Source organism: Brachyhypopomus gauderio, unplaced genomic scaffold, assembly GCF_052324685.1.
Source record: "Brachyhypopomus gauderio isolate BG-103 unplaced genomic scaffold, BGAUD_0.2 sc207, whole genome shotgun sequence".
In the NCBI taxonomy this organism is placed as follows: Eukaryota; Metazoa; Chordata; class Actinopteri; order Gymnotiformes; family Hypopomidae; genus Brachyhypopomus; species Brachyhypopomus gauderio.
This window is the reverse complement of record NW_027507028.1, coordinates 82,501-102,500: the sequence shown is the minus strand read 5'-3', so window position 1 is coordinate 102,500 and position 20,000 is coordinate 82,501. Positions and strand designations below refer to the sequence as shown.

The 20,000-nt window shown below is 45.5% G+C and overlaps 1 protein-coding gene across 1 annotated transcript in view; it reads left to right on the top strand.

The window, feature by feature from the left end:
- LOC143502762 (phospholipid-transporting ATPase ABCA1) overlaps positions 1–20,000 on the top strand; it is a 139,936-nt gene that overhangs the window by 39,701 nt on the left and 80,235 nt on the right. The window contains exons 9-14 of the mRNA XM_076995442.1: positions 129–321; positions 3,030–3,169; positions 3,453–3,569; positions 12,123–12,320; positions 14,583–14,779; positions 15,331–15,507. Of these exons, the coding sequence (XP_076851557.1) occupies positions 129–321; positions 3,030–3,169; positions 3,453–3,569; positions 12,123–12,320; positions 14,583–14,779; positions 15,331–15,507 (1,022 nt within the window). The remainder of the gene's footprint in view (positions 1–128; positions 322–3,029; positions 3,170–3,452; positions 3,570–12,122; positions 12,321–14,582; positions 14,780–15,330; positions 15,508–20,000) is intronic.

The window sequence follows — 20,000 nt, the reverse complement described above, 5'->3', positions numbered from 1 at the left end:
AGTTCCTCTCTCTCACTCTCTTCATTCCTATCCCTCATTCTCTCTCTCTCTCTCTTTCTCTCTCTATCCCTCTCTCTCCCGCTCTCTCTCTCCATCTCTCTCTCTCTCTCTGTCTCTCTCTCTCTCAGGTGTCTGGACAACGCTCCTCTTCTATCTTCAGTATCATGGATGTCCTGGACTTCCACTCGAATCCCTTCAGCAGTCTGACCCTGTTCATGTGTGGTGGAGACTCTAACTCCACCAGCAACACCACCCAGAAACAAAGCTTCTCAGCCACAACTCCATCTGTGTCCAGCTCAAACTCAACTCACATCAACTCAAGTGAGTGACCATGGGACACACTGCAAGCTAGCAGCCGTCTGTGCAGACCAGCCTGTGTAAATCTGTGCAGACCGGCCTGTGTAAATCTGTGCAGACCGGCCTGTGTAAATCTGTGCAGACCGGCCTGTGTAAATCTGTGCAGACCGGCCTGTGTAAATCAGTGTTAATTTTGACAGCAATTTTGGATTTAGTTTTAGTCTTAGTCTTTTGACAAAAATGTAATTTAGTTTTAGTCATAATTTAGTCATTGATTTGTTTTTAGTCTTAGTCTAGTTTTAGTCGACTAATTATCATTGGAATTTAGTCGAATAATATCAAAATAATTTAGTTGACTAAAATATAAATGGTGTAGTAGTCATTATATACACTTGCACAAAATGAAACATTTATTAACCAGTTACAGAATATTATTTTTTGTATGTGCAATATATACAAAAACAAATTTCCAAACAACTCTATTGACCTGAACTTATAGTTATTGAGCATAACAATAACAAAACATTGATGACCAGTAGGTCCGCTCTACCTGAAAACATATGGAGTTTATGAACAATGCATATTACATTCTATATAAAACTGGGCGCCGTAAAACAATGCCATAGCCCGCAGATGTCGTTTCATTTGTCGTATTTGTCCCGACATCATCATTCCTCATGGTTTACACAGCATCTTGTTTTTCTCAAAGTCAAAGGAGAAATGTGTCCATATATCGCCGCTCATCTTTCTCCCTGCTGACATTGTCGAGTTAACTTCGAGTTTAATTTCATGAGTGACCACAGTTCACGCGCTGGTTTTGTCCTAACGGGTTCTGCGCGATGTGAAGACGTTAGTTCTGATTGGATGGTTACCCGGTTTGTCCCGCCTCTCCGTGTACGCTAAAGTAGTTACGGTTGGATCTCTTCTTAACTTATCCCTACCTTTCACAAAACTAAATCAGGTCTGATTGAATGTCGTCGCTGGACAATATTTTCGTCTCGTTTTTATTCGTTGACGAAAATGTCCTTTAATTTCGTCATCGTTTTTATCCCTTCGTATAGTTTTAATTTAGTTATCGTCTCGTTTTCGTCATGAAAAAAGGTTCGTTGACGAAAACTATGACGAAAATTATTCGTCAACGAAATTAACACTGGTGTAAATCTGTGTAGACCGGCCTGTGTAAATCTGTGCAGACCGGCCTGTGTAAATCTGTGCAGACTGGCCTGTGTAAATCTGTGCAGACCAACACAGCTGATCTCAGTGGTGCTGCATCTGCACTGCTGTGTGTACCTGCTGTGTGTTCTTGCTGTGTGTACCTGCTGTGTGTTCCTGCTCACATGAGAGGAGTGAGCTGAAGGCTCCATGTTGGTCTCAGGAGCACTCAGCGCTCAGGAACGTCTGTGTGTGTGGTCTCTGAACTCCTCTGTGAGGACTGATGCTTTAATAAGAGCATATGCAGCTTGGGTCACGTTCCTCACACACACACTCACACACACCATGTTCCTCACACACACACTCACACACCCCGCGACTTTGTCGTCTTTCTCTCCGGACGACTTTACAATTTCATTAAATTATGGAACAGAAGCAATTAAAGTGTTAATATCTTGACCAGTGGTACTCTGTGTAGTCAATATTAAATATGTGCAGGGTTTAGCGTGTGTGTGTGTGTGTGTGTGTGTGTGTGTGTGTGTGTGTGTTTCCAACACAGCTCTTGCAAGCAATGACAATGCTGTGCTGTTCTTTAATGGTTAGGACCAGATTATTATTACCAGATTATTCCTGGACAGCATATAGACCTCCTCCTGGCCCTGATACTCTAGAGAGGACAGCCTGCGTTGTGCTGTCAGTGAATTCTTCCTGGAGCATCAGAAATCGTCCTACACCTTATAGCCGAACATGTTACAGCTCTACACACTACAGCTCTACACACACAGATCTACATACTACAGCTGTAATTGCTACAGCTCTACATACTACAGTTCTACATGCTACAGCTCTACACACTACAGCTCTACACACACAGATCTACACACTACAGCTCTAATCGCTACAGTTCTACACGCTACAGATCTACACACTACAGCTTTACATGCTGCAGCTATACACACCACAAGTCTACACACTACAGGTCTATACGCTACAGCTCTACACACTACAGGTCTACACACAGACCTACACACAACTCTACACACTACAGGTCTACATGCCACAGATCTACACACTACAGGTATACACACAAAGTTCTACACGCTACAGATCTACAAGCTACAGCTCTACATGCTGCAGCTCTACACACTACAGGTCTACACACACAGATCTACACACAACAGGTCTACACACACAGATCTACACACTACAGGTCTACACACAGATCTACACACACAGCTCTACACACTACAGGTCTACACACTACAGGTGTACACACTACAGGTGTACACACTATAGGTCTACACACTACAGGTCTACACACTACAGGTCTACACACTATAGGTCTACACACTACAGGTCTACACACTATAGGTCTACACACTACAGGTCTACACACTACAGGTCTACACACTATAGGTCTACACACTACAGCTTGTAGAGCTTGTACCTCCATTCTCCCTCTCTCACTATCTCTCTGATCAGAGGTTATTCCTCACCTCTCTCTCTCCTTTCTCTCTTTGTGAAGATGTTAGCACCTGCCTTAATCTAACACACCTCACCCCTCTCTCTCTTCTGTGAAGGTGAATTTTGTCAGAGTTTGATTGGTGTGTTGAAGGACACGCCCTCTCTGCGTCTCTTCTGGGCCAGTCTCCGCCCACTTCTGCAGGGGAGGATCCTCTACACTCCAGACACACCCTTCACACGGACAATTATCAGACAGGTCATCAGACACACACTCTCATACACACACTCTCACACACACACACACACACACACACACACACACTCCACTCACTCACACACACACACACACACACACACACACACACACACACACACACACACACACACACACACACACACACACACACACACACACTCTCATATACACACGTACAGTACATGCACACATACTCACATTCAGACACGTGTGCTCTCTCTCACACACACACAACACTCACGTGTGTGTGTGTGTGTGTGTGTGTGTGTGTGTGTGTGTCCAGGCCAACAGCACCTTCAGTGCTCTGTCTAAGGTGGGGGAGTTGGCACACACTTGGTTGGACCATGAGGATGAGATCTGGAGGTTCTTCCAGAACAGCACACAGGTCAACACTCTGCGGGTGAGCACCATTCTGCATCATTAGAACAGCACACACACACACACACACACACACACACACACACACACACACACACACACACACACACACACACACACACACACACACACACACACACCTGTAGCGTCCATGTTCTCCCTACAACAATGCACAGACCATGGTGTCTGTGTTTGTATGTGTTTGTTTAGCATTTGTATATATGTCAAGTCAAATTTATTTACAGTATATAACGCTTTTCACAACACATGTTGTCACAAAGCAGCTTTACAATCGTATGGGTCCAGATCCCTAATGAGCAAGCCAAAGGTGACAGTGGCGAGGAAAAACTCCCTATGATGGTGGGGATTAGGAAGAAACCTCAGGAGGACCAAGACTCAAAAGGGAACCCATCCTCCATTGGGCGGCCCGTTAGCACAAGCCTGTGGTGCGCAGGATGGTTCAACAGATAAAGTTAAGGTTCTTGTTCCCCGGCCAAGTAGTCACAGTCCCTTCAGTGTAGATGGTGAGCCTCAGGTAGGGGCTAGCGTCAGCACGTCCTCTTGTGTGTGTATGTGTGTGTGTGTGTGTGTGTGTGTGTGTGTGTGTGTGTGTGTGTGTGTGTGTGTGTGTGTGTGTGTGTGTGTGTGTTGGTATTTATGGAGCTTCTCCATCTCATATTTGTTTAATTTACATAGAAGCATATGCTTGATATAATGTGATAACGTGTAACAATTAATTTCTGTTTAAATGAGTTGCGGTCCTAATCCAGATTAGGACCTAATCCAGACATTGGTCTCCCGTGTCTGCTGTCGGATTCAGCACTTTTCAAACGTGTGCAGAGCATAATACTAAAGCTGTCAATCACGAGTCCTTCTGCACATCTCATTGGCTGGAACATCTCAAATTGATTGAGGGGAGGGGGCTCCCACAGACGGCTGTTCCCGCCAGCAAAACTGAGTCGGTGCCTCTAGCGGAACCTTTACAGGAACGCTTCAAACTCATTTTCTTTCTGGTCTCGTCTTGGGAGATTTCAGCCGGTGTTATTGGATCTCCCGGCCCTCTCCAGGACCGCTGTTATTTTGGGCGCTGTTGCAGGTAGCCTTGCCTGTTCGGAAATGTAGTTTGCATCGACGTGGAATCATGGAGGCTTCCTGCTGTAGCAACAGAATAATACAACACTTCATCAATTCTCTCTCCACTGCGGATCGCATTAATGAAGCATCACCACATCCAGCCGTTTCCAAAGTTTGAACCAAATTCTGGAAATCTTGTTGACGAAAAAAACCATGATCACAGTCATGAAACACGATAGAAAACACTTCAGACTGACTGACACACCCCCCCTCCCCCCATATGTCTGTTTTGATGGCGTACACACTCCCTTTATTTCTGTCCTCCTGTGACTGTGCTCTCTTGGCCTGAGAGGGGTCATCATCTTCCTCCTGGACTGGGTCAGCTCCTCGTCTGTCGGGTCTCTGCCCTTCATCTTCCTCCTCCACGTCAACACCAGTGTCCGTCAGTTACTGGGAACTCTCGTGCGTGTCCCGCAGCACTGGGGTTCGTCTGTAAGCTGAATATCCATGTGCGGGAACGATATTCAGACAAAAAGCATTTGAAGATATCACCCCAGAGTTAGATATGGGAGGCCATGATCATTCTTGACCCCTTAAAGCCACAATAATATGTTTAGTTTTCCAGCTAAGACTGCAAGGATTCAGCAAGAAATAGTGACCAGATCATGGGGCAGTGGTCTCTCCATATTGACTAGCCATGCAGGAGCTTGGTCAGATTGAAGTTGGACTCCTCTGTGTTCTGGGTAATGTGGGCACACACTCAGCTCCCTGTGCTGGGATTCATCTGGAATGACACCATGGGATCAGGATAGAAACATGAAGTGTGGATTTAGTCTAGACAAATGGTCCATGATTCACCCTTTCAAATGATCTTTCCCCTGTCTGAGATCTTTACTAGGCATGACACACACACACACACACACACACACACACTGCAATATGATGTCATCCTATTACGTGATGAGCACAAGGCGAGACAGAGCAGCGGTAAATGTCATTAATCAGCTCCAAAAATGACAGCAGTGGTCGCGTAACACCTGTGTGTGTGTGTGTGTGTGTGTGTGGTGTGTGTGTGTGTATGTGTGTGTGTTGAAGGAGCAATTAGGTAACTATGGTATTGTTCTACATGATTATGCTCATTCAGTTGCACACAGACACAGACACACACACACAATCAGTTATACTGTGGGGCATACTTCATAGGCATATGTAAAACAGCAGGACAATTTGCATATAAATTAGCATGTCTTTTCCTTAACCCATTAATAGCCAGTTGGAATGCTAATACCCTTAATCTGAGTATTCAGGTGTGTGTGTGTGTGTGTGTGTGTGTGTGTGTGTGTGTGTGTGTGTGTGTGTGTGTGTGTGTGTGTGTGTGTGTGTGTGTGTGTGTGTGTTGTGTACCACAGGGGTGTTTGCTTCTTATCAGTCTAAAGAGAAACAGTGCCATCTAGCCTAATGTTCTTAACTGATCCTAGAAAGAGACAGAACAGACAGAGATGGAGACAAGGAGAGAGAGGGGGAGTTGGAGAGAAAGATACGGAAAGAGAGATGGAAAAAAGAGAGAGTGATGGAGTGAGTTAAAAGAAATAAGGAGATGTCTTACTCAGAGAGATTGCACAACACTCACTGTAAATCTGACAGAGGAAGATACACCACACTACTTTAGTTCATATTACTCTGTGTAGTGTAGTTTATGCACAATCTGCAACATACTGTATGAATGTGTATGTATACAATATATGTATACACACTACAGTACGTCTTCACTGTGCAGGGTGTGTAGTGTATACACGGCTGTTTACTGCTCGGTTCATTTGTGTTTATATATGTTACTGTTTGTGTACATGTTAATTTTGTGTGTCTATAAATACCTTGACAATTCAATATGATTTAGTCATGTCAATAAAGTTACATTAATTGAATTTGAAAATTGACAGAGCGATGAGGGGACAGAGAGAGAGATGGGGAGAGAGAGAGAGATGGGAAGAGAGAGATGGAGAGAGAGAGATGGGAAGAGAAAGAGAGAGAGAGAGATAGGAAGAGAGATGGGGAGAGAGAGAGATGGGGAGAGAGAGAGATGGAGAGAGAGAGAGATGGAGAGAGAGAGCATGACTAGTAATTATGAGGCAGTGACACAGGAGCAGTGGTGGTTGGCTGAGAGTCTGACAGACTTTCATTCTTCCAGAGGAGCTGAATGTTTCAGCACAACTTGCACTGGAGCTCTCAAGATGTCTGTCACACCAATACATGCACCCATACACCAATAACCCATACACCAATGACCAATACACCAATGACCAATACACCAATAACCCATACACCAATAACCCATACACCAATGACCCATACACCAATGACCCATACACCAATGACCCATACACCAATAACCCATACACCAATAACCCATACACCAATGACCCATACACCAATGACCCATACACCAATAACCCATACACCAATGACCCATACACCAATGACCAATACACCAATAACCCATACACCAATAACCCATACACCAATGACCAATACACCAATAACCCATACACCAATAACCCATACACCAATAACCATACACCAATAACCCATACACCAATGATCCATACACCAATGACCAATACACCAATGACCAATACACCAATGACCCATACACCAATGACCAATACACCAATGACCCATACACCAATGACCCATACACCAATAACCCATACACCAATGACCCATACACCAATAACCCATACACCAATGACCCATACACCAATGACCCATACACCAATGACCCATACACCAATGACCCATACACCAATGACCAATACACCAATAACCCATACACCAATAACCCATACACCAATAACCCATACACCAATGACCCATACACCAATGACCCATACACCAATGACCCATACACCAATGACCCATACACCAATAACCCATACACCAATAACCCATACACCAATGACCCATACACCAATGACCCATACACCAATAACCCATACACCAATGACCCATACACCAATGACCAATACACCAATAACCCATACACCAATGACCAATACACCAATAACCCATACACCAATAACCCATACACCAATAACCATACACCAATAACCCATACACCAATGATCCATACACCAATGACCAATACACCAATAACCCATACACCAATGACCCATACACCAATGACCCATACACCAATGACCAATACACCAATAACCCATACACCAATGACCCATACACCAATGACCAATACACCAATGACCAATACACCAATGACCCATACACCAATGACCAATACACCAATGACCCATACACCAATGACCCATACACCAATAACCCATACACCAATGACCCATACACCAATAACCCATACACCAATGACCCATACACCAATGACCCATACACCAATGACCCATACACCAATAACCCATACACCAATGACCCATACACCAATGACCCATACACCAATGACCCATACACCAATGACCCATACACCAATGACCCATACACCAATGACCAATACACCAATGACCCATACACCAATGACCCATACACCAATGACCCATACACCAATGACCCATACACCAATGACAATACACCAATAACCCATACACCAATGACCCATACACCAATGACCCATACACCAATGACCAATACACCAATAACCCATACACCAATGACCCATACACCAATGACCCATACACCAATGACCCATACACCAATGACCCATACACCAATGACCAATACACCAATAACCCATACACCAATGACCCATACACCAATGACCAATACACCAATGACCCATACACCAATGACCCATACACCAATGACCCATACACCAATAACCAATACACCAATGACCCATACACCAATGACCCATACACCAATGACCCATACACCAATGACCCATACACCAATGACCAATACAACAATGACAATACACCAATAACCCATACACCAATGACCAATACACCAATGACCAATACACCAATGACCCATACACCAATGACCCATACACCAATGACCAATACACCAATAACCCATACACCAATGACCCATACACCAATGACCCATACACCAATGACCAATACACCAATGACAATACACCAATGACCCATACACCAATGACCCATACACCAATGACCCATACACCAATGACCCATACACCAATGACCCATACACCAATGACCAATACACCAATGACAATACACCAATAACCCATACACCAATAACCCATACACCAATGACCCATACACCAATAACCAATACACCAATGACCCATACACCAATGACCCATACACCAATGACCCATACACCAATGACCCATACACCAATGACCCATACACCAATGACAATACACCAATGACCAATACACCAATGACCCATACACCAATGACCAATACACCAATGACCAATACACCAATAACCCATACACCAATGACCAATACACCAATGACCAATACACCAATGACCCATACACCAATGACCAATACACCAATGACCCATACACCAATAACCCATACACCAATGACCAATACACCAATGACAATACACCAATAACCCATACACCAATAACCCATACACCAATGACCAATACACCAATGACCAATACACCAATGACCCATACACCAATGACCCATACACCAATGACCAATACTTCAACTTCAACTTCAACTTCATTTATTTATAAAGCACTTTAAATCAAAGCTATTGGCCAAAGTGCTGTACACAACTAAAAACAAGATTTAAAAACAAGAAACAAAACAAATCATGTGTATACACATACAGCACAAAGACACACACACACAAAGGACAGTCATTAAAACAATAAAACAAAATAAGAACAAAATAAGAGCCAACATCTCAGACTGAGTTAAAAGCCAAAGAGAATAAATGTGTTTTAAGAGAGGATTTAAAAGCAGAGAGTGATTCGGCCTGCCTGATGTACAGGGGAAGATCGTTCCACAGTTTTGGGGCGGCGACTGAAAAGGCACGATCACCTCTCAGCTTCCTCTTTGTTTTTGGGACAGCCAATAATGACAGAGCGGCAGATCTGAGTGAGCGTGAGGGGATGTATGGGTGGAGCAGGTCAGACAAATAAGGAGGGGCGAGGCCGTGAAGACATTTAAAACAAAATAGCAGAATTTTAAAATCGATCCTAAAATGAACTGGGAGCCAGTGAAGTGAGGCTAAAATCGGCGTAATATGGTCCCGTTTTTTAACGCCAACTAAAAGACGAGCAGCAGCATTTTGGACCAACTGTAATCGGGTAAGTAATGTCTTGTCCACTCCCACATAAAGTGCATTGCAGTAGTCTAAACGAGCTGTAATAAATGCATGGATTAAAATCTCAAAGTGATGCACAGAAAGAAATGGCTTCACTTTGGCCAATTGTCTTAAATGATAAATACACCAATGACAATACACCAATGACCCATACACCAATGACCCATACACCAATGACCCATACACCAATGACCCATACACCAATGACCAATACACCAATAACCCATACACCAATAACCAATACACCAATAACCAATACACCAATGACCCATACACCAATGACCCATACACCAATGACCCATACACCAATGACCCATACACCAATAACCCATACACCAATAACCAATACACCAATAACCAATACACCAATGACCCATACACCAATGACCCATACACCAATGACCCATACACCAATGACCCATACACCAATGACCAATACACCAATAACCCATACACCAATAACCAATACACCAATAACCAATACACCAATGACCCATACACCAATGACCCATACACCAATGACCCATACACCAATGACCAATACACCAATGACCCATACACCAATGACCCATACACCAATGACCAATACACCAATGACCCATACACCAATGACCCATACACCAATGACCCATACACCAATGACCCATACACCAATGACCAATACACCAATGACCAATACACCAATGACCAATACACCAATGACCAATACACCAATAACCCATACACCAATAACCCATACACCAATGACCAATACACCAATGACCCATACACCAATGACCCATACACCAATGACCCATACACCAATGACCCATACACCAATGACCAATACACCAATGACAATACACCAATGACCCATACACCAATGACCCATACACCAATGACCCATACACCAATGACCCATACACCAATAACCCATACACCAATGACCAATACACCAATGACCCATACACCAATGACCCATACACCAATGACCCATACACCAATGACCAATACACCAATGACCAATACACCAATAACCCATACACCAATGACCAATACACCAATGATCAATACACCAATGACCCATACACCAATGACCAATACACCAATGACCCATACACCAATGACCAATACACCAATGACCAATACACCAATGACCCATACACCAATGACCCATACACCAATGACAAATACACCAATGACAATACACCAATGACCCATACACCAATGACCCATACACCAATGACCAATACACCAATGACAATACACCAATGACCCATACACCAATGACCCATACACCAATGACCCATACACCAATGACCCATACACCAATGACCCATACACCAATGACCCATACACCAATGACCAATACACCAATAACCCATACACCAATAACCCATACACCAATAACCAATACACCAATGACCCATACACCAATGACCCATACACCAATGACCAATACACCAATGACCCATACACCACACCAATGACCCATACACCAATGACCCATACACCAATGACCCATACACCAATGACCCATACACCAATAACCCATACACCAATAACCCATACACCAATGACCAATACACCAATAACCCATACACCAATAACCCATACACCAATGACCAATACACCAATAAGCGATACACCGATAACCCATACACCGATAACCAATACATCAGTCCCCAATACACCAATAACCCATACACCAATAACCCATACACCAATACACCAATAACCAATACACCAGGGGTGCTCATTACGTCGATCGCGATCGACAGTGTTGGCGTAGATCGACAGTGACAATGTGCGTAGATCGCGTCACATTAAAAAGTAGTAGATGAATCACCCATCTGCACTGACAGTTGTATTTTGATTGACATTCACGGTAGCCAATCTGCAATCCGCTCAACAAATTTTGTTCACCACCTCACAACCCCCCACCCCCGGTACATCTTTCTGACTTGGTCATCTTATAAGTAGCTCGCAATTCACCAATCCCCACGCACCAGTCCACATGCTCCAGACCAGAGCTCCAACATGTGAGCTGGAGGAGCATTAATACAACTCCAAATCTGCTTTTGTGTTTTCTAATCTCAGGTGATTGTTACATGCTAAAACAGACGTGCTGATGCTTTTATTAATTTTCTTACCAAGGAGCCAGGTGAGATGTCAGAGTTGCTCTCCACTCTGGGGTTTGTCATAACAGCTCTGCATTCTGCTGTGTCCTGGTCTGAAGGCTCTGCTGCAGAACCCAGTGTTCGCCGCAGCTCTAGACCAGCGGCTGAACGGAACCCGACTATCCTCGGCGCTGATCGCCAACTTCCTGTTTACCGGAGAGGAGAAGGATCGGCCCGTGGGAATGCCGGCGTTTGATTGGAGAAATGTGTTCAACGCCACCAGCCAAGCCGCCAAGCTCCTCACACTGGTCATGGAGGTCAGTGAATCTCCCCTTTACGTTTACTTCACTTAACTATGTCACCATGTGATTGGTCAGGGGGTCGGTAGTCACTATATGATTGGTCAGGGGGTCGGTAGTCACCATGTGATTGGTCAGGGGGTCGGTAGTCACCATATGATTGGTCAGGGGGTCAGTAGTCACCATATGATTGGTCAGGGGGTTGGTAGTCACTATATGATTGGTCAGGGGGTCGGTAGTCACTATATGATTGGTCAGGGGGTTGGTAGTCACCATATGATTGGTCAGGGGGTTGGTAGTCACCATATGATTGGTCAGGGGGTCGGTAGTCACCATATGATTCGTCAGGGGGTCGGTAGTCCCCATATGATTGGTCAGGGGGTCAGTAGTCACCATATGATTCGTCAGGGGGTCGGTAGTCACCATATGATTCGTCAGGGGGTCGATAGTCACTATATGATTGGTCAGGGGGTCTGCACGTCTCCCCTTTTCAACCATTTCCGCCTGTGCTGTCTGCCTGATCTCACTTGCCTTCAAGAGTATTAAACATCAGAGGTAGCTGTGGTTACCCAGAACTGGACACAACCCACTGTGGTGCAGCACACACTCAGATGAGGGTAATAGGTCCGCACAAACAGGACGAGATCTGAATGACACAGCAGCAGAGGTGTGTGTGTGTGTGTGTGTGTGTGCGTGTGCGTGTGTGTGTGTGTGTGTGTGTGTGTGTGTGTGTGTGTTCACCATACCAGTGCTCCATAGCAATGAGAAGAGCTTAAGGGAATTAAAGTTCAATTTGTGCATTCAGTCCATCCTCATGAACACACACACACACACACACACACACACACACACACACACACACACACACACACACACACACACACAGAATAACAAAGCTGTCAGACTCTGCTGGTGCCATACGTGCACTTTAGACATCAAAGCACTCTGCATGCAGTGGTTATTAGATATTTTAAAATCTCTCACCCTCCTCTCTCTCTCTCTCTCTCTCTCTCTCTCTCTCTTTCTCTCCCACATCTCTCATGTCTTCTTTAATTGCCCTGAGTTTTTTCTTTCTATCTTGGGATGGATAATTTTACATGTCTAATCATTCATATTTCCTATTTAATTAATTGATTGGGAAATAATTGACATCCTTTGTTTTGACTATGAGTGCAGGGTGAAGCTTGATTGCTCTACTCTGAGTTTAAAAGTCCTTTTAAAATGATTGCTCTACTCTTTCAGTTTAAAAGTCCTTTTCAAAATGGACTGAATGAAAAAGCCCTGGAAAACGACCTTGTCTTCCTTAATGCACAATTCTGCTTGACCGAGAATAACCCTTGTTTGAGCAAGACAGCATTTTTTCCTATTGCGTCTTTATCAAATATCCTCATTCATAAACTAATATTTAAATAATAATATAAGAGCTAGGTGAATACATTGAATGTGGAGTAAGTGTGTGTGTGTGTGTGTGTGTGTGTGTGTGTGTGTGTGTGTGTGTGTGTGTGTGTGTGTGTGTGTGTGTGTGTGTGTGAGACCACAGGACCCTCCTTTACTTTAATCCATAGAAGCAGAAATGTCGCTGCTGCAGACAAACTGATCTTTTCAGCAGAGAGTCCAGATTGGACGGGACATGTCAACATGATGAAGGGCGTCCAGGAGTGATTTGAGCACAGCCTGCTGTTGCCATAGCAGGCCACCTTCAAATTCAGCTCAAATATAAATTGAGTGCAGTGATGAGAATTGAACCTTGAAGCGTGGTCCATGATTCAAGCTCTTGTGTGCTGCTACAGAGTCTACTTGTGTGTGTGTGTGTGTGTGTGTGTGTGTGTGTGTGTGTGTGTGTGAGAGATATTCAGCACACACACCAACTGCCTCAGCCGGGAAGGGCTCATTAGAACAAAGGGTGAGAGAGAGAGAGAGAGAGAGAGAGAGAGAGAGAGAGAGAGAGAGAGAGAGAGAGAGAGAGAGAGAGAGAGAGTGTAACCGAGCAAGAGAACAAAGTAGTGCATTCTCCTGCACTCTTTCCATCAGTCTCTCCATCCCTCCACCCATCCCTCCACCCGAGCCTCCACCTGTGACTGTCCACCCACACATGGTTCCGTGTGTTCTGTTCTCTTCACTCTGGGTTCTTTCTGCTGCCATACAGGTGCTCTGTGTCCTGCCTGTCAGGTTGCTTTGCTCATTCAACCTCTGCTGTAAGTTTCATGTTTTACACAACCTCTCAGAGCTCTTCTTCTGTGTGTGTGTGTGTGTGTGTGTGTGTGTGTGTCCATGCTGTAGTGTTTCGATCTGGATAAGTTCGAGAGTGTCTCCAGTGAGGCTGCCCTGGTGAAACGTGCTATGCAGCTCCTGGACGAGGAGAGGTTCTGGGCTGGGGTGATGTTCACTGATCTGGACCAAGTCCAGACCACCCTCGTGAGATATAAGATCCGAATGGACGTCGAGGACACTGAGAGATCAGATAAAATCAAAGACAGGTGATAGTGAGGGGCAGTGTATCTTCCCCACCACTCAAATATGAAGAAATCCTTTCTTTAATGATTTATTTTTCATGTGCTGTACTGGCTGTGCTTTTGAGCTCTGCAGGTTGTGGGATACAAGTTTTTCTATCTGGATTGTTCCTGAATGTTCCACATTGACTATAGGAATTCTGGGACTGAATCCAGCTGATGAACCTGAAGCTGAACAATAAATCCCGCCTTGCAGAATCAACAATGTTCTTTATGTGTGTGTGTGTGTGTGTGCGCATGTGTGCGCATGTGTGCGTGTGTGTGCGCATGTGTGTGTGTGTGTGCGCGTGTGTGTGTGTGGGTGTGTGTGTGCGTGTGTGTGCGCGTGCGTGTGTGTGTTTGTATGTGTGTTTGTGTGTGTGTGCATGTGTGTGCGCATGTGTGTGTGTGCGCATGTGTGTGCGTGTGTGTGTGCGTGCGCGTGTGTGTGTGTGCGTGTGTGTGTGCGCGTGCGTGTGTTTGTGTGTGCGTGTGCGTGTGTGTGTGTGTGTGTGTGTGCGTGTGTGTGTGTGTGTAAGGTCCTGGACCCCAACGGCCCGTGATAACCCCTTTAACGACCTGCGCTACGTGAGAGGAGGCTTCATCTACCTACAGGACATGGTGGACAGTGGCATTGTCGCCGCCCTCAGTGGCTCCACACAGCAGCTGGGGATCTACACACAGCAGATGCCCTACCCATGTCATGTGGACGACGCGTGAGTACATCCTGCTAGACAGTGTGTGTGTGTGTGTGTGTGTGTGTGTGTGTGTGTGTGTGTGTGTGACATATTGCCTCAATAACATCCACTTTCACTAGCATTTGGGTAGAGACGAATGAAGAAAACCAATTTTCCAAGTTGCCTCTCTCTATCTGTCTGTCTTCCCTCCATTTCTTTCTCTCTCCCTCTTTTCCTTCTCTCTCATTCTCTTTGTCTCCTTTTGTCCATCTCCCTCTGTATTTCTTTTTCTCCCTCTCTATCCATTTCTCACCCCCTTCTCTTCCCCCTCTCTCCCTATCCCCCTCTCCTCCTCTCTGTCTCTCTCTCTCTCTTCCTTCACTCTTTCTCTGTGGCTGTGCTGTTCCTGTGTTCTGGAGCCCTAAACAAGTGGGCATGTATAACATTAAAGTTTAATGTGTTAGAGCGTAAAACGTTTGAGTGCAGACCAGCAAGACTTTCATCACGTGAGATTCACTGATGCTACTCACACTTTCAAAACGTGAGACAGGTGTCATGCTCCCACCTGAACACTGAACATCACTCCCACCTGAACACTGAACATCACTCCCACCTGAACACTGAACATCACTCCCACCTGAACACTGAACATCACTCACACCTGAACACTGAACATCACTCACACCCTGAACACTGAACATCACTCACACCCTGAACACTGAACATCACTCACACCCGAACACTGAACATCACTCACACCTGAACACTGAACATCACTCACACCCTGAACACTGAACATCACTCACACCCTGAACACTGAACATCACTCACACCCTGAACACTGAACATCACTCACACCTGAACACTGAACATCACTCACACCTGAACACTGAACATCCCTCACACCCTGAACACTGAACATCACTCACACCCGAACACTGAACATCACTCACACCCGAACACTGAACATCACTCACACCTGAACACTGAACATCACTCACACCTGAACACTGAACATCACGCACACCTGAACACTGAACATCACGCACACCCTGAACACTGAACGTCACTCACACCTGAATTAAGCCTCTTGTGTGTGACGGAATGTTTGTAATCGCTGATGCTTCAGTTTATCCAGTTGCCTTGGAGATGAGAGGGTCATTGTGATGCGTGCACGGCTGGGGCGGGGCGGAACCAGACCTGGGTGGGCGGAGCAGCTCTGCCCAGTGGACCGGCCTCTGTGGACCACTGTGTCGTCCACTTATTCAGCAGCGCTGAAATGGAAGCAGTCCCTCCCGGCAACGCCAGGATTGTGATGCAAATTAAAGTCGGCCATTTTCTCCCAGTGTGTTTTCCCGACATGGCAGGTTTCACTGCTCTGAACCGAGCCCTCATTAATTATGCATGCCTCACGCCAGCCAATGGATTCGGCTCGCTCGGTTCCACAGTTAAATGACACTGGATCCTATCAGGCTGATTTGCCTTGTAGCCCTTGGGCTAGTCGTGCGTCTCTTAATACCGTAGGGGTGTGAGGGCAGGGTGGTCAGGAAGTGGAACATAGCAGAGTGGAATGTGATTGGTCATGGCCCATGCTAGCAACAGGCATAGCAACTAGCCGTTTAACCGCAGTGCTAATAAGTATATTCAGTAACAGTCTAATCAGTTAGCGTTTGAAAAGCTCCTGTCTTCTCACATTCCCCTAGTTTGGATCCAAAGAAGCAAAAATAGGCATAATGTGTTAAAGGTTCCAAGTGAAATATTCACTCTGTTTCCTGGAAGGTTTCATGAAGCTGCAGACCACTAGTCTTTTCTAGTCTGTCTTTTCTAGTCTGTCTTTTCATCTTTGGTGATTAATTTGCAGTGCTGACACCGTGACGAAAGCAACCTCCTCGCTCTCCACTGAAACTTGTATTTTTATGAACATTTTAAAATAACTTTTTTTTGCTTGAGCAGCTATGATGTGAACGATGCACCCTTATGTGTTTTTCTCCTTCGTTTGGACGGGTGTTTGTATGAGCACGTCTGTAGATCTGGCTTCAGACGCCACGTTAGAGTTCACAGTTCATCTCCAAGTGATTAGAATTTAAACCAAAAGGATCATCATTATCAAAGGCTGCTTGGAGCAATATGTCCATTCATTGAAACCCTTTAAACTGTTTTAATTGGGAATTTACTTTGTAAACACTTCTAACCGCTTAAAGTAAAATAATATTACACAGGTCTTAAATCAGAGCAGATTTAACAGTGTTACGTGACCTTGCATGAATGTAAATTCAGTCCAATCACACGATTGCTGTGAGCGCAGTTAAAAACCATCGCTGTGATTTTTCCCTGCGTTCCAAGCCTGGACATTTCTGAAAACACATTAGTGGCGTCTTCAGCGTCTCTGACAGCTGCCGTGTGTTAGCAGCCTGCTTACTCCGAATCCTCACCAGACCTGTTCTGTTTCACGCCACTTGAGCTATTTTAAAACACCATCTCTTTAAAGAGAGAGGGGGAAAGAGAGAGAAAGAGAGAGTGAGAGCCGCATGACGGGGAGAGAGAGGGGGAGACTGTGAAGGGGTAGAGATGATAGCGGGGTAGAGGGGGTATGGGGTGTAGTGGGGATAGAGGATGGGGAAGAGATGTAGAGGGGGTAGGGAGGGTAAGGGGTAAAGAGGGTAGGGGTGGAGGAGATAGAGGGTAAAAGAGGTAGAGGGTAGAGGGGGTAGGAGTAGGGGGTATGGGCTAGAGGGGGTAGAGGGTATAGGGAGTAACGGTGTAGTGGGGATAGAGGATGGGGAAGAGATGTAGTGGGGTAGAAAGGGTAAAAGGTAAAGAGAGTAAAGGGGTAGGGGAAGACGGGGTAGAAGGTAGAGGGTAAAAGGGATAGAGGGTAGAAGAGGTAGAGGAGGTAGGGGGTAAAGGGTAGGTGGAGTAGGGGTAGAGGGTAGTGAGGTAGAGGGTGTAGGAGGGTAGGGTGTAGAGGTAGTGGGTGTAGGGGGGGTAGAGGGTGTAGAGGTAGACGGTGTAGGGGGTAGGGTGTAGGGGTAGGGGGGTAGACGGTGTAAGGGGGTAGGGTGTAGGGGTAGGGGGGATAGACGGTGTAGGGGGGTAGGATGTAGGGGTAGGGGGGGTAGAGGGTGTAGGGGGTAGGGTGTAGGGGGGGTAGAGGGTGTAGGGGTAGGGGGGGTAGACGGTGTAGGGGGTGTAGGGGTAGGGGGGGTAGAGGGTGTAGGGGGTAGGGTGTAGGGGGGGTAGAGGGTGTAGGGGTAGTGGGGGTGCAGATGAGTAATGAAGACCAGATCTGTCCATTCTCCATGTTCTCTGCTTACTTCATTTAGTAGTCACTGCAAAACAACAGTCACCATGATCCCTGTCTGTGTGCATGTGTGTGTGCACAAGACAGAAATCGAGAGAGATAGAGTAGGAGAGAGATAGAGTAAGAGAGAGAGAGAGAGAGAGAGATAAAGAGATAAAGTAGGAGAAAGAGAGAGATAGAGTAGGAGAAAGAGAGAGAGAGAGAGTAGGAGAGAGATAGAGAGATAGAGTAGGAGAGAGATAGAGAGATAGAGTATTAGAGAGATAGAGGAGGAGAGAGAGAGGATCAAAGGAGAGGAATAGAGGGTATAAGACCCAACAGCCCTCCTGCTCCCACAGTCATGTTCTCCCTGAGGAAACAGACCAGTATCAATTATTAACCCTCCAAAACAGCCCTTCCCTTCATCAATTATAGAGAAAGGAGAGGAAAAGGAGGGAGTAAGGGAGGGAACAAGAGAAAGAAAGAGAGAGGAGGGTGGAGAGAGAGAAGGAGGGAGGAAGGAAGAGAGAGAGAGGAAGGAGGATAGAGAGAGGAAGGAGGATAGAGAGAGAGAGGAAGGAGGACAGAGAGAGAAAGGAGGATAGAGAGAGAGAGAGAGAGAGAGAGACATCAAAAGCGATGCAGGTGGATTGCGTGTAAATTTGGTGGAGGCGTTGGCGAGTTTGAGAGGGAAAATTGAAATTGGAAAAGTGTTCTTCAGCGTTCAGTGTGTAAACATCTTGTGGTTCAGTGTGTAAACATCTTGTGGTTTCTTTTGTTTTGCTATAGCTGAGCAAAGACCTGATGAGAGTTTCAAAGGTAAATTAAAAGACAGCGGTAAGACCCTGAGATGAAGCTGGCCATGATGGCCTTCCCAACCCCTCGCCCTACACCGTGATGAAGAGCGCATCTCTTCAGCTTTGCCTAATAACACCGTAGTGCTCTTTATAAGGGGTATGAACCTCACGTCTCACCAGACAGGATCACTGTCTGACTGCACCCTGCACTGGAGTAAACAGAGTTCATCAACTGAAGTTTAACCTGGACTAGCAAGTGTGTGCGTGCGTGCGTGTGTGTGTATATATGTGTACTTTGCTTTGTGTCGGTACTCGGAGTACTCTGTGAGGTTTGTATGTAGTTGTACAGACTTCTTTAGGAGAAAATTTGGTTTTAGAAGTCAGACCCTCCCCTTTGATACATGCATTCAGACACACACACACACACCCCAAGTCAAATTCTCTGAAGCTCCGTC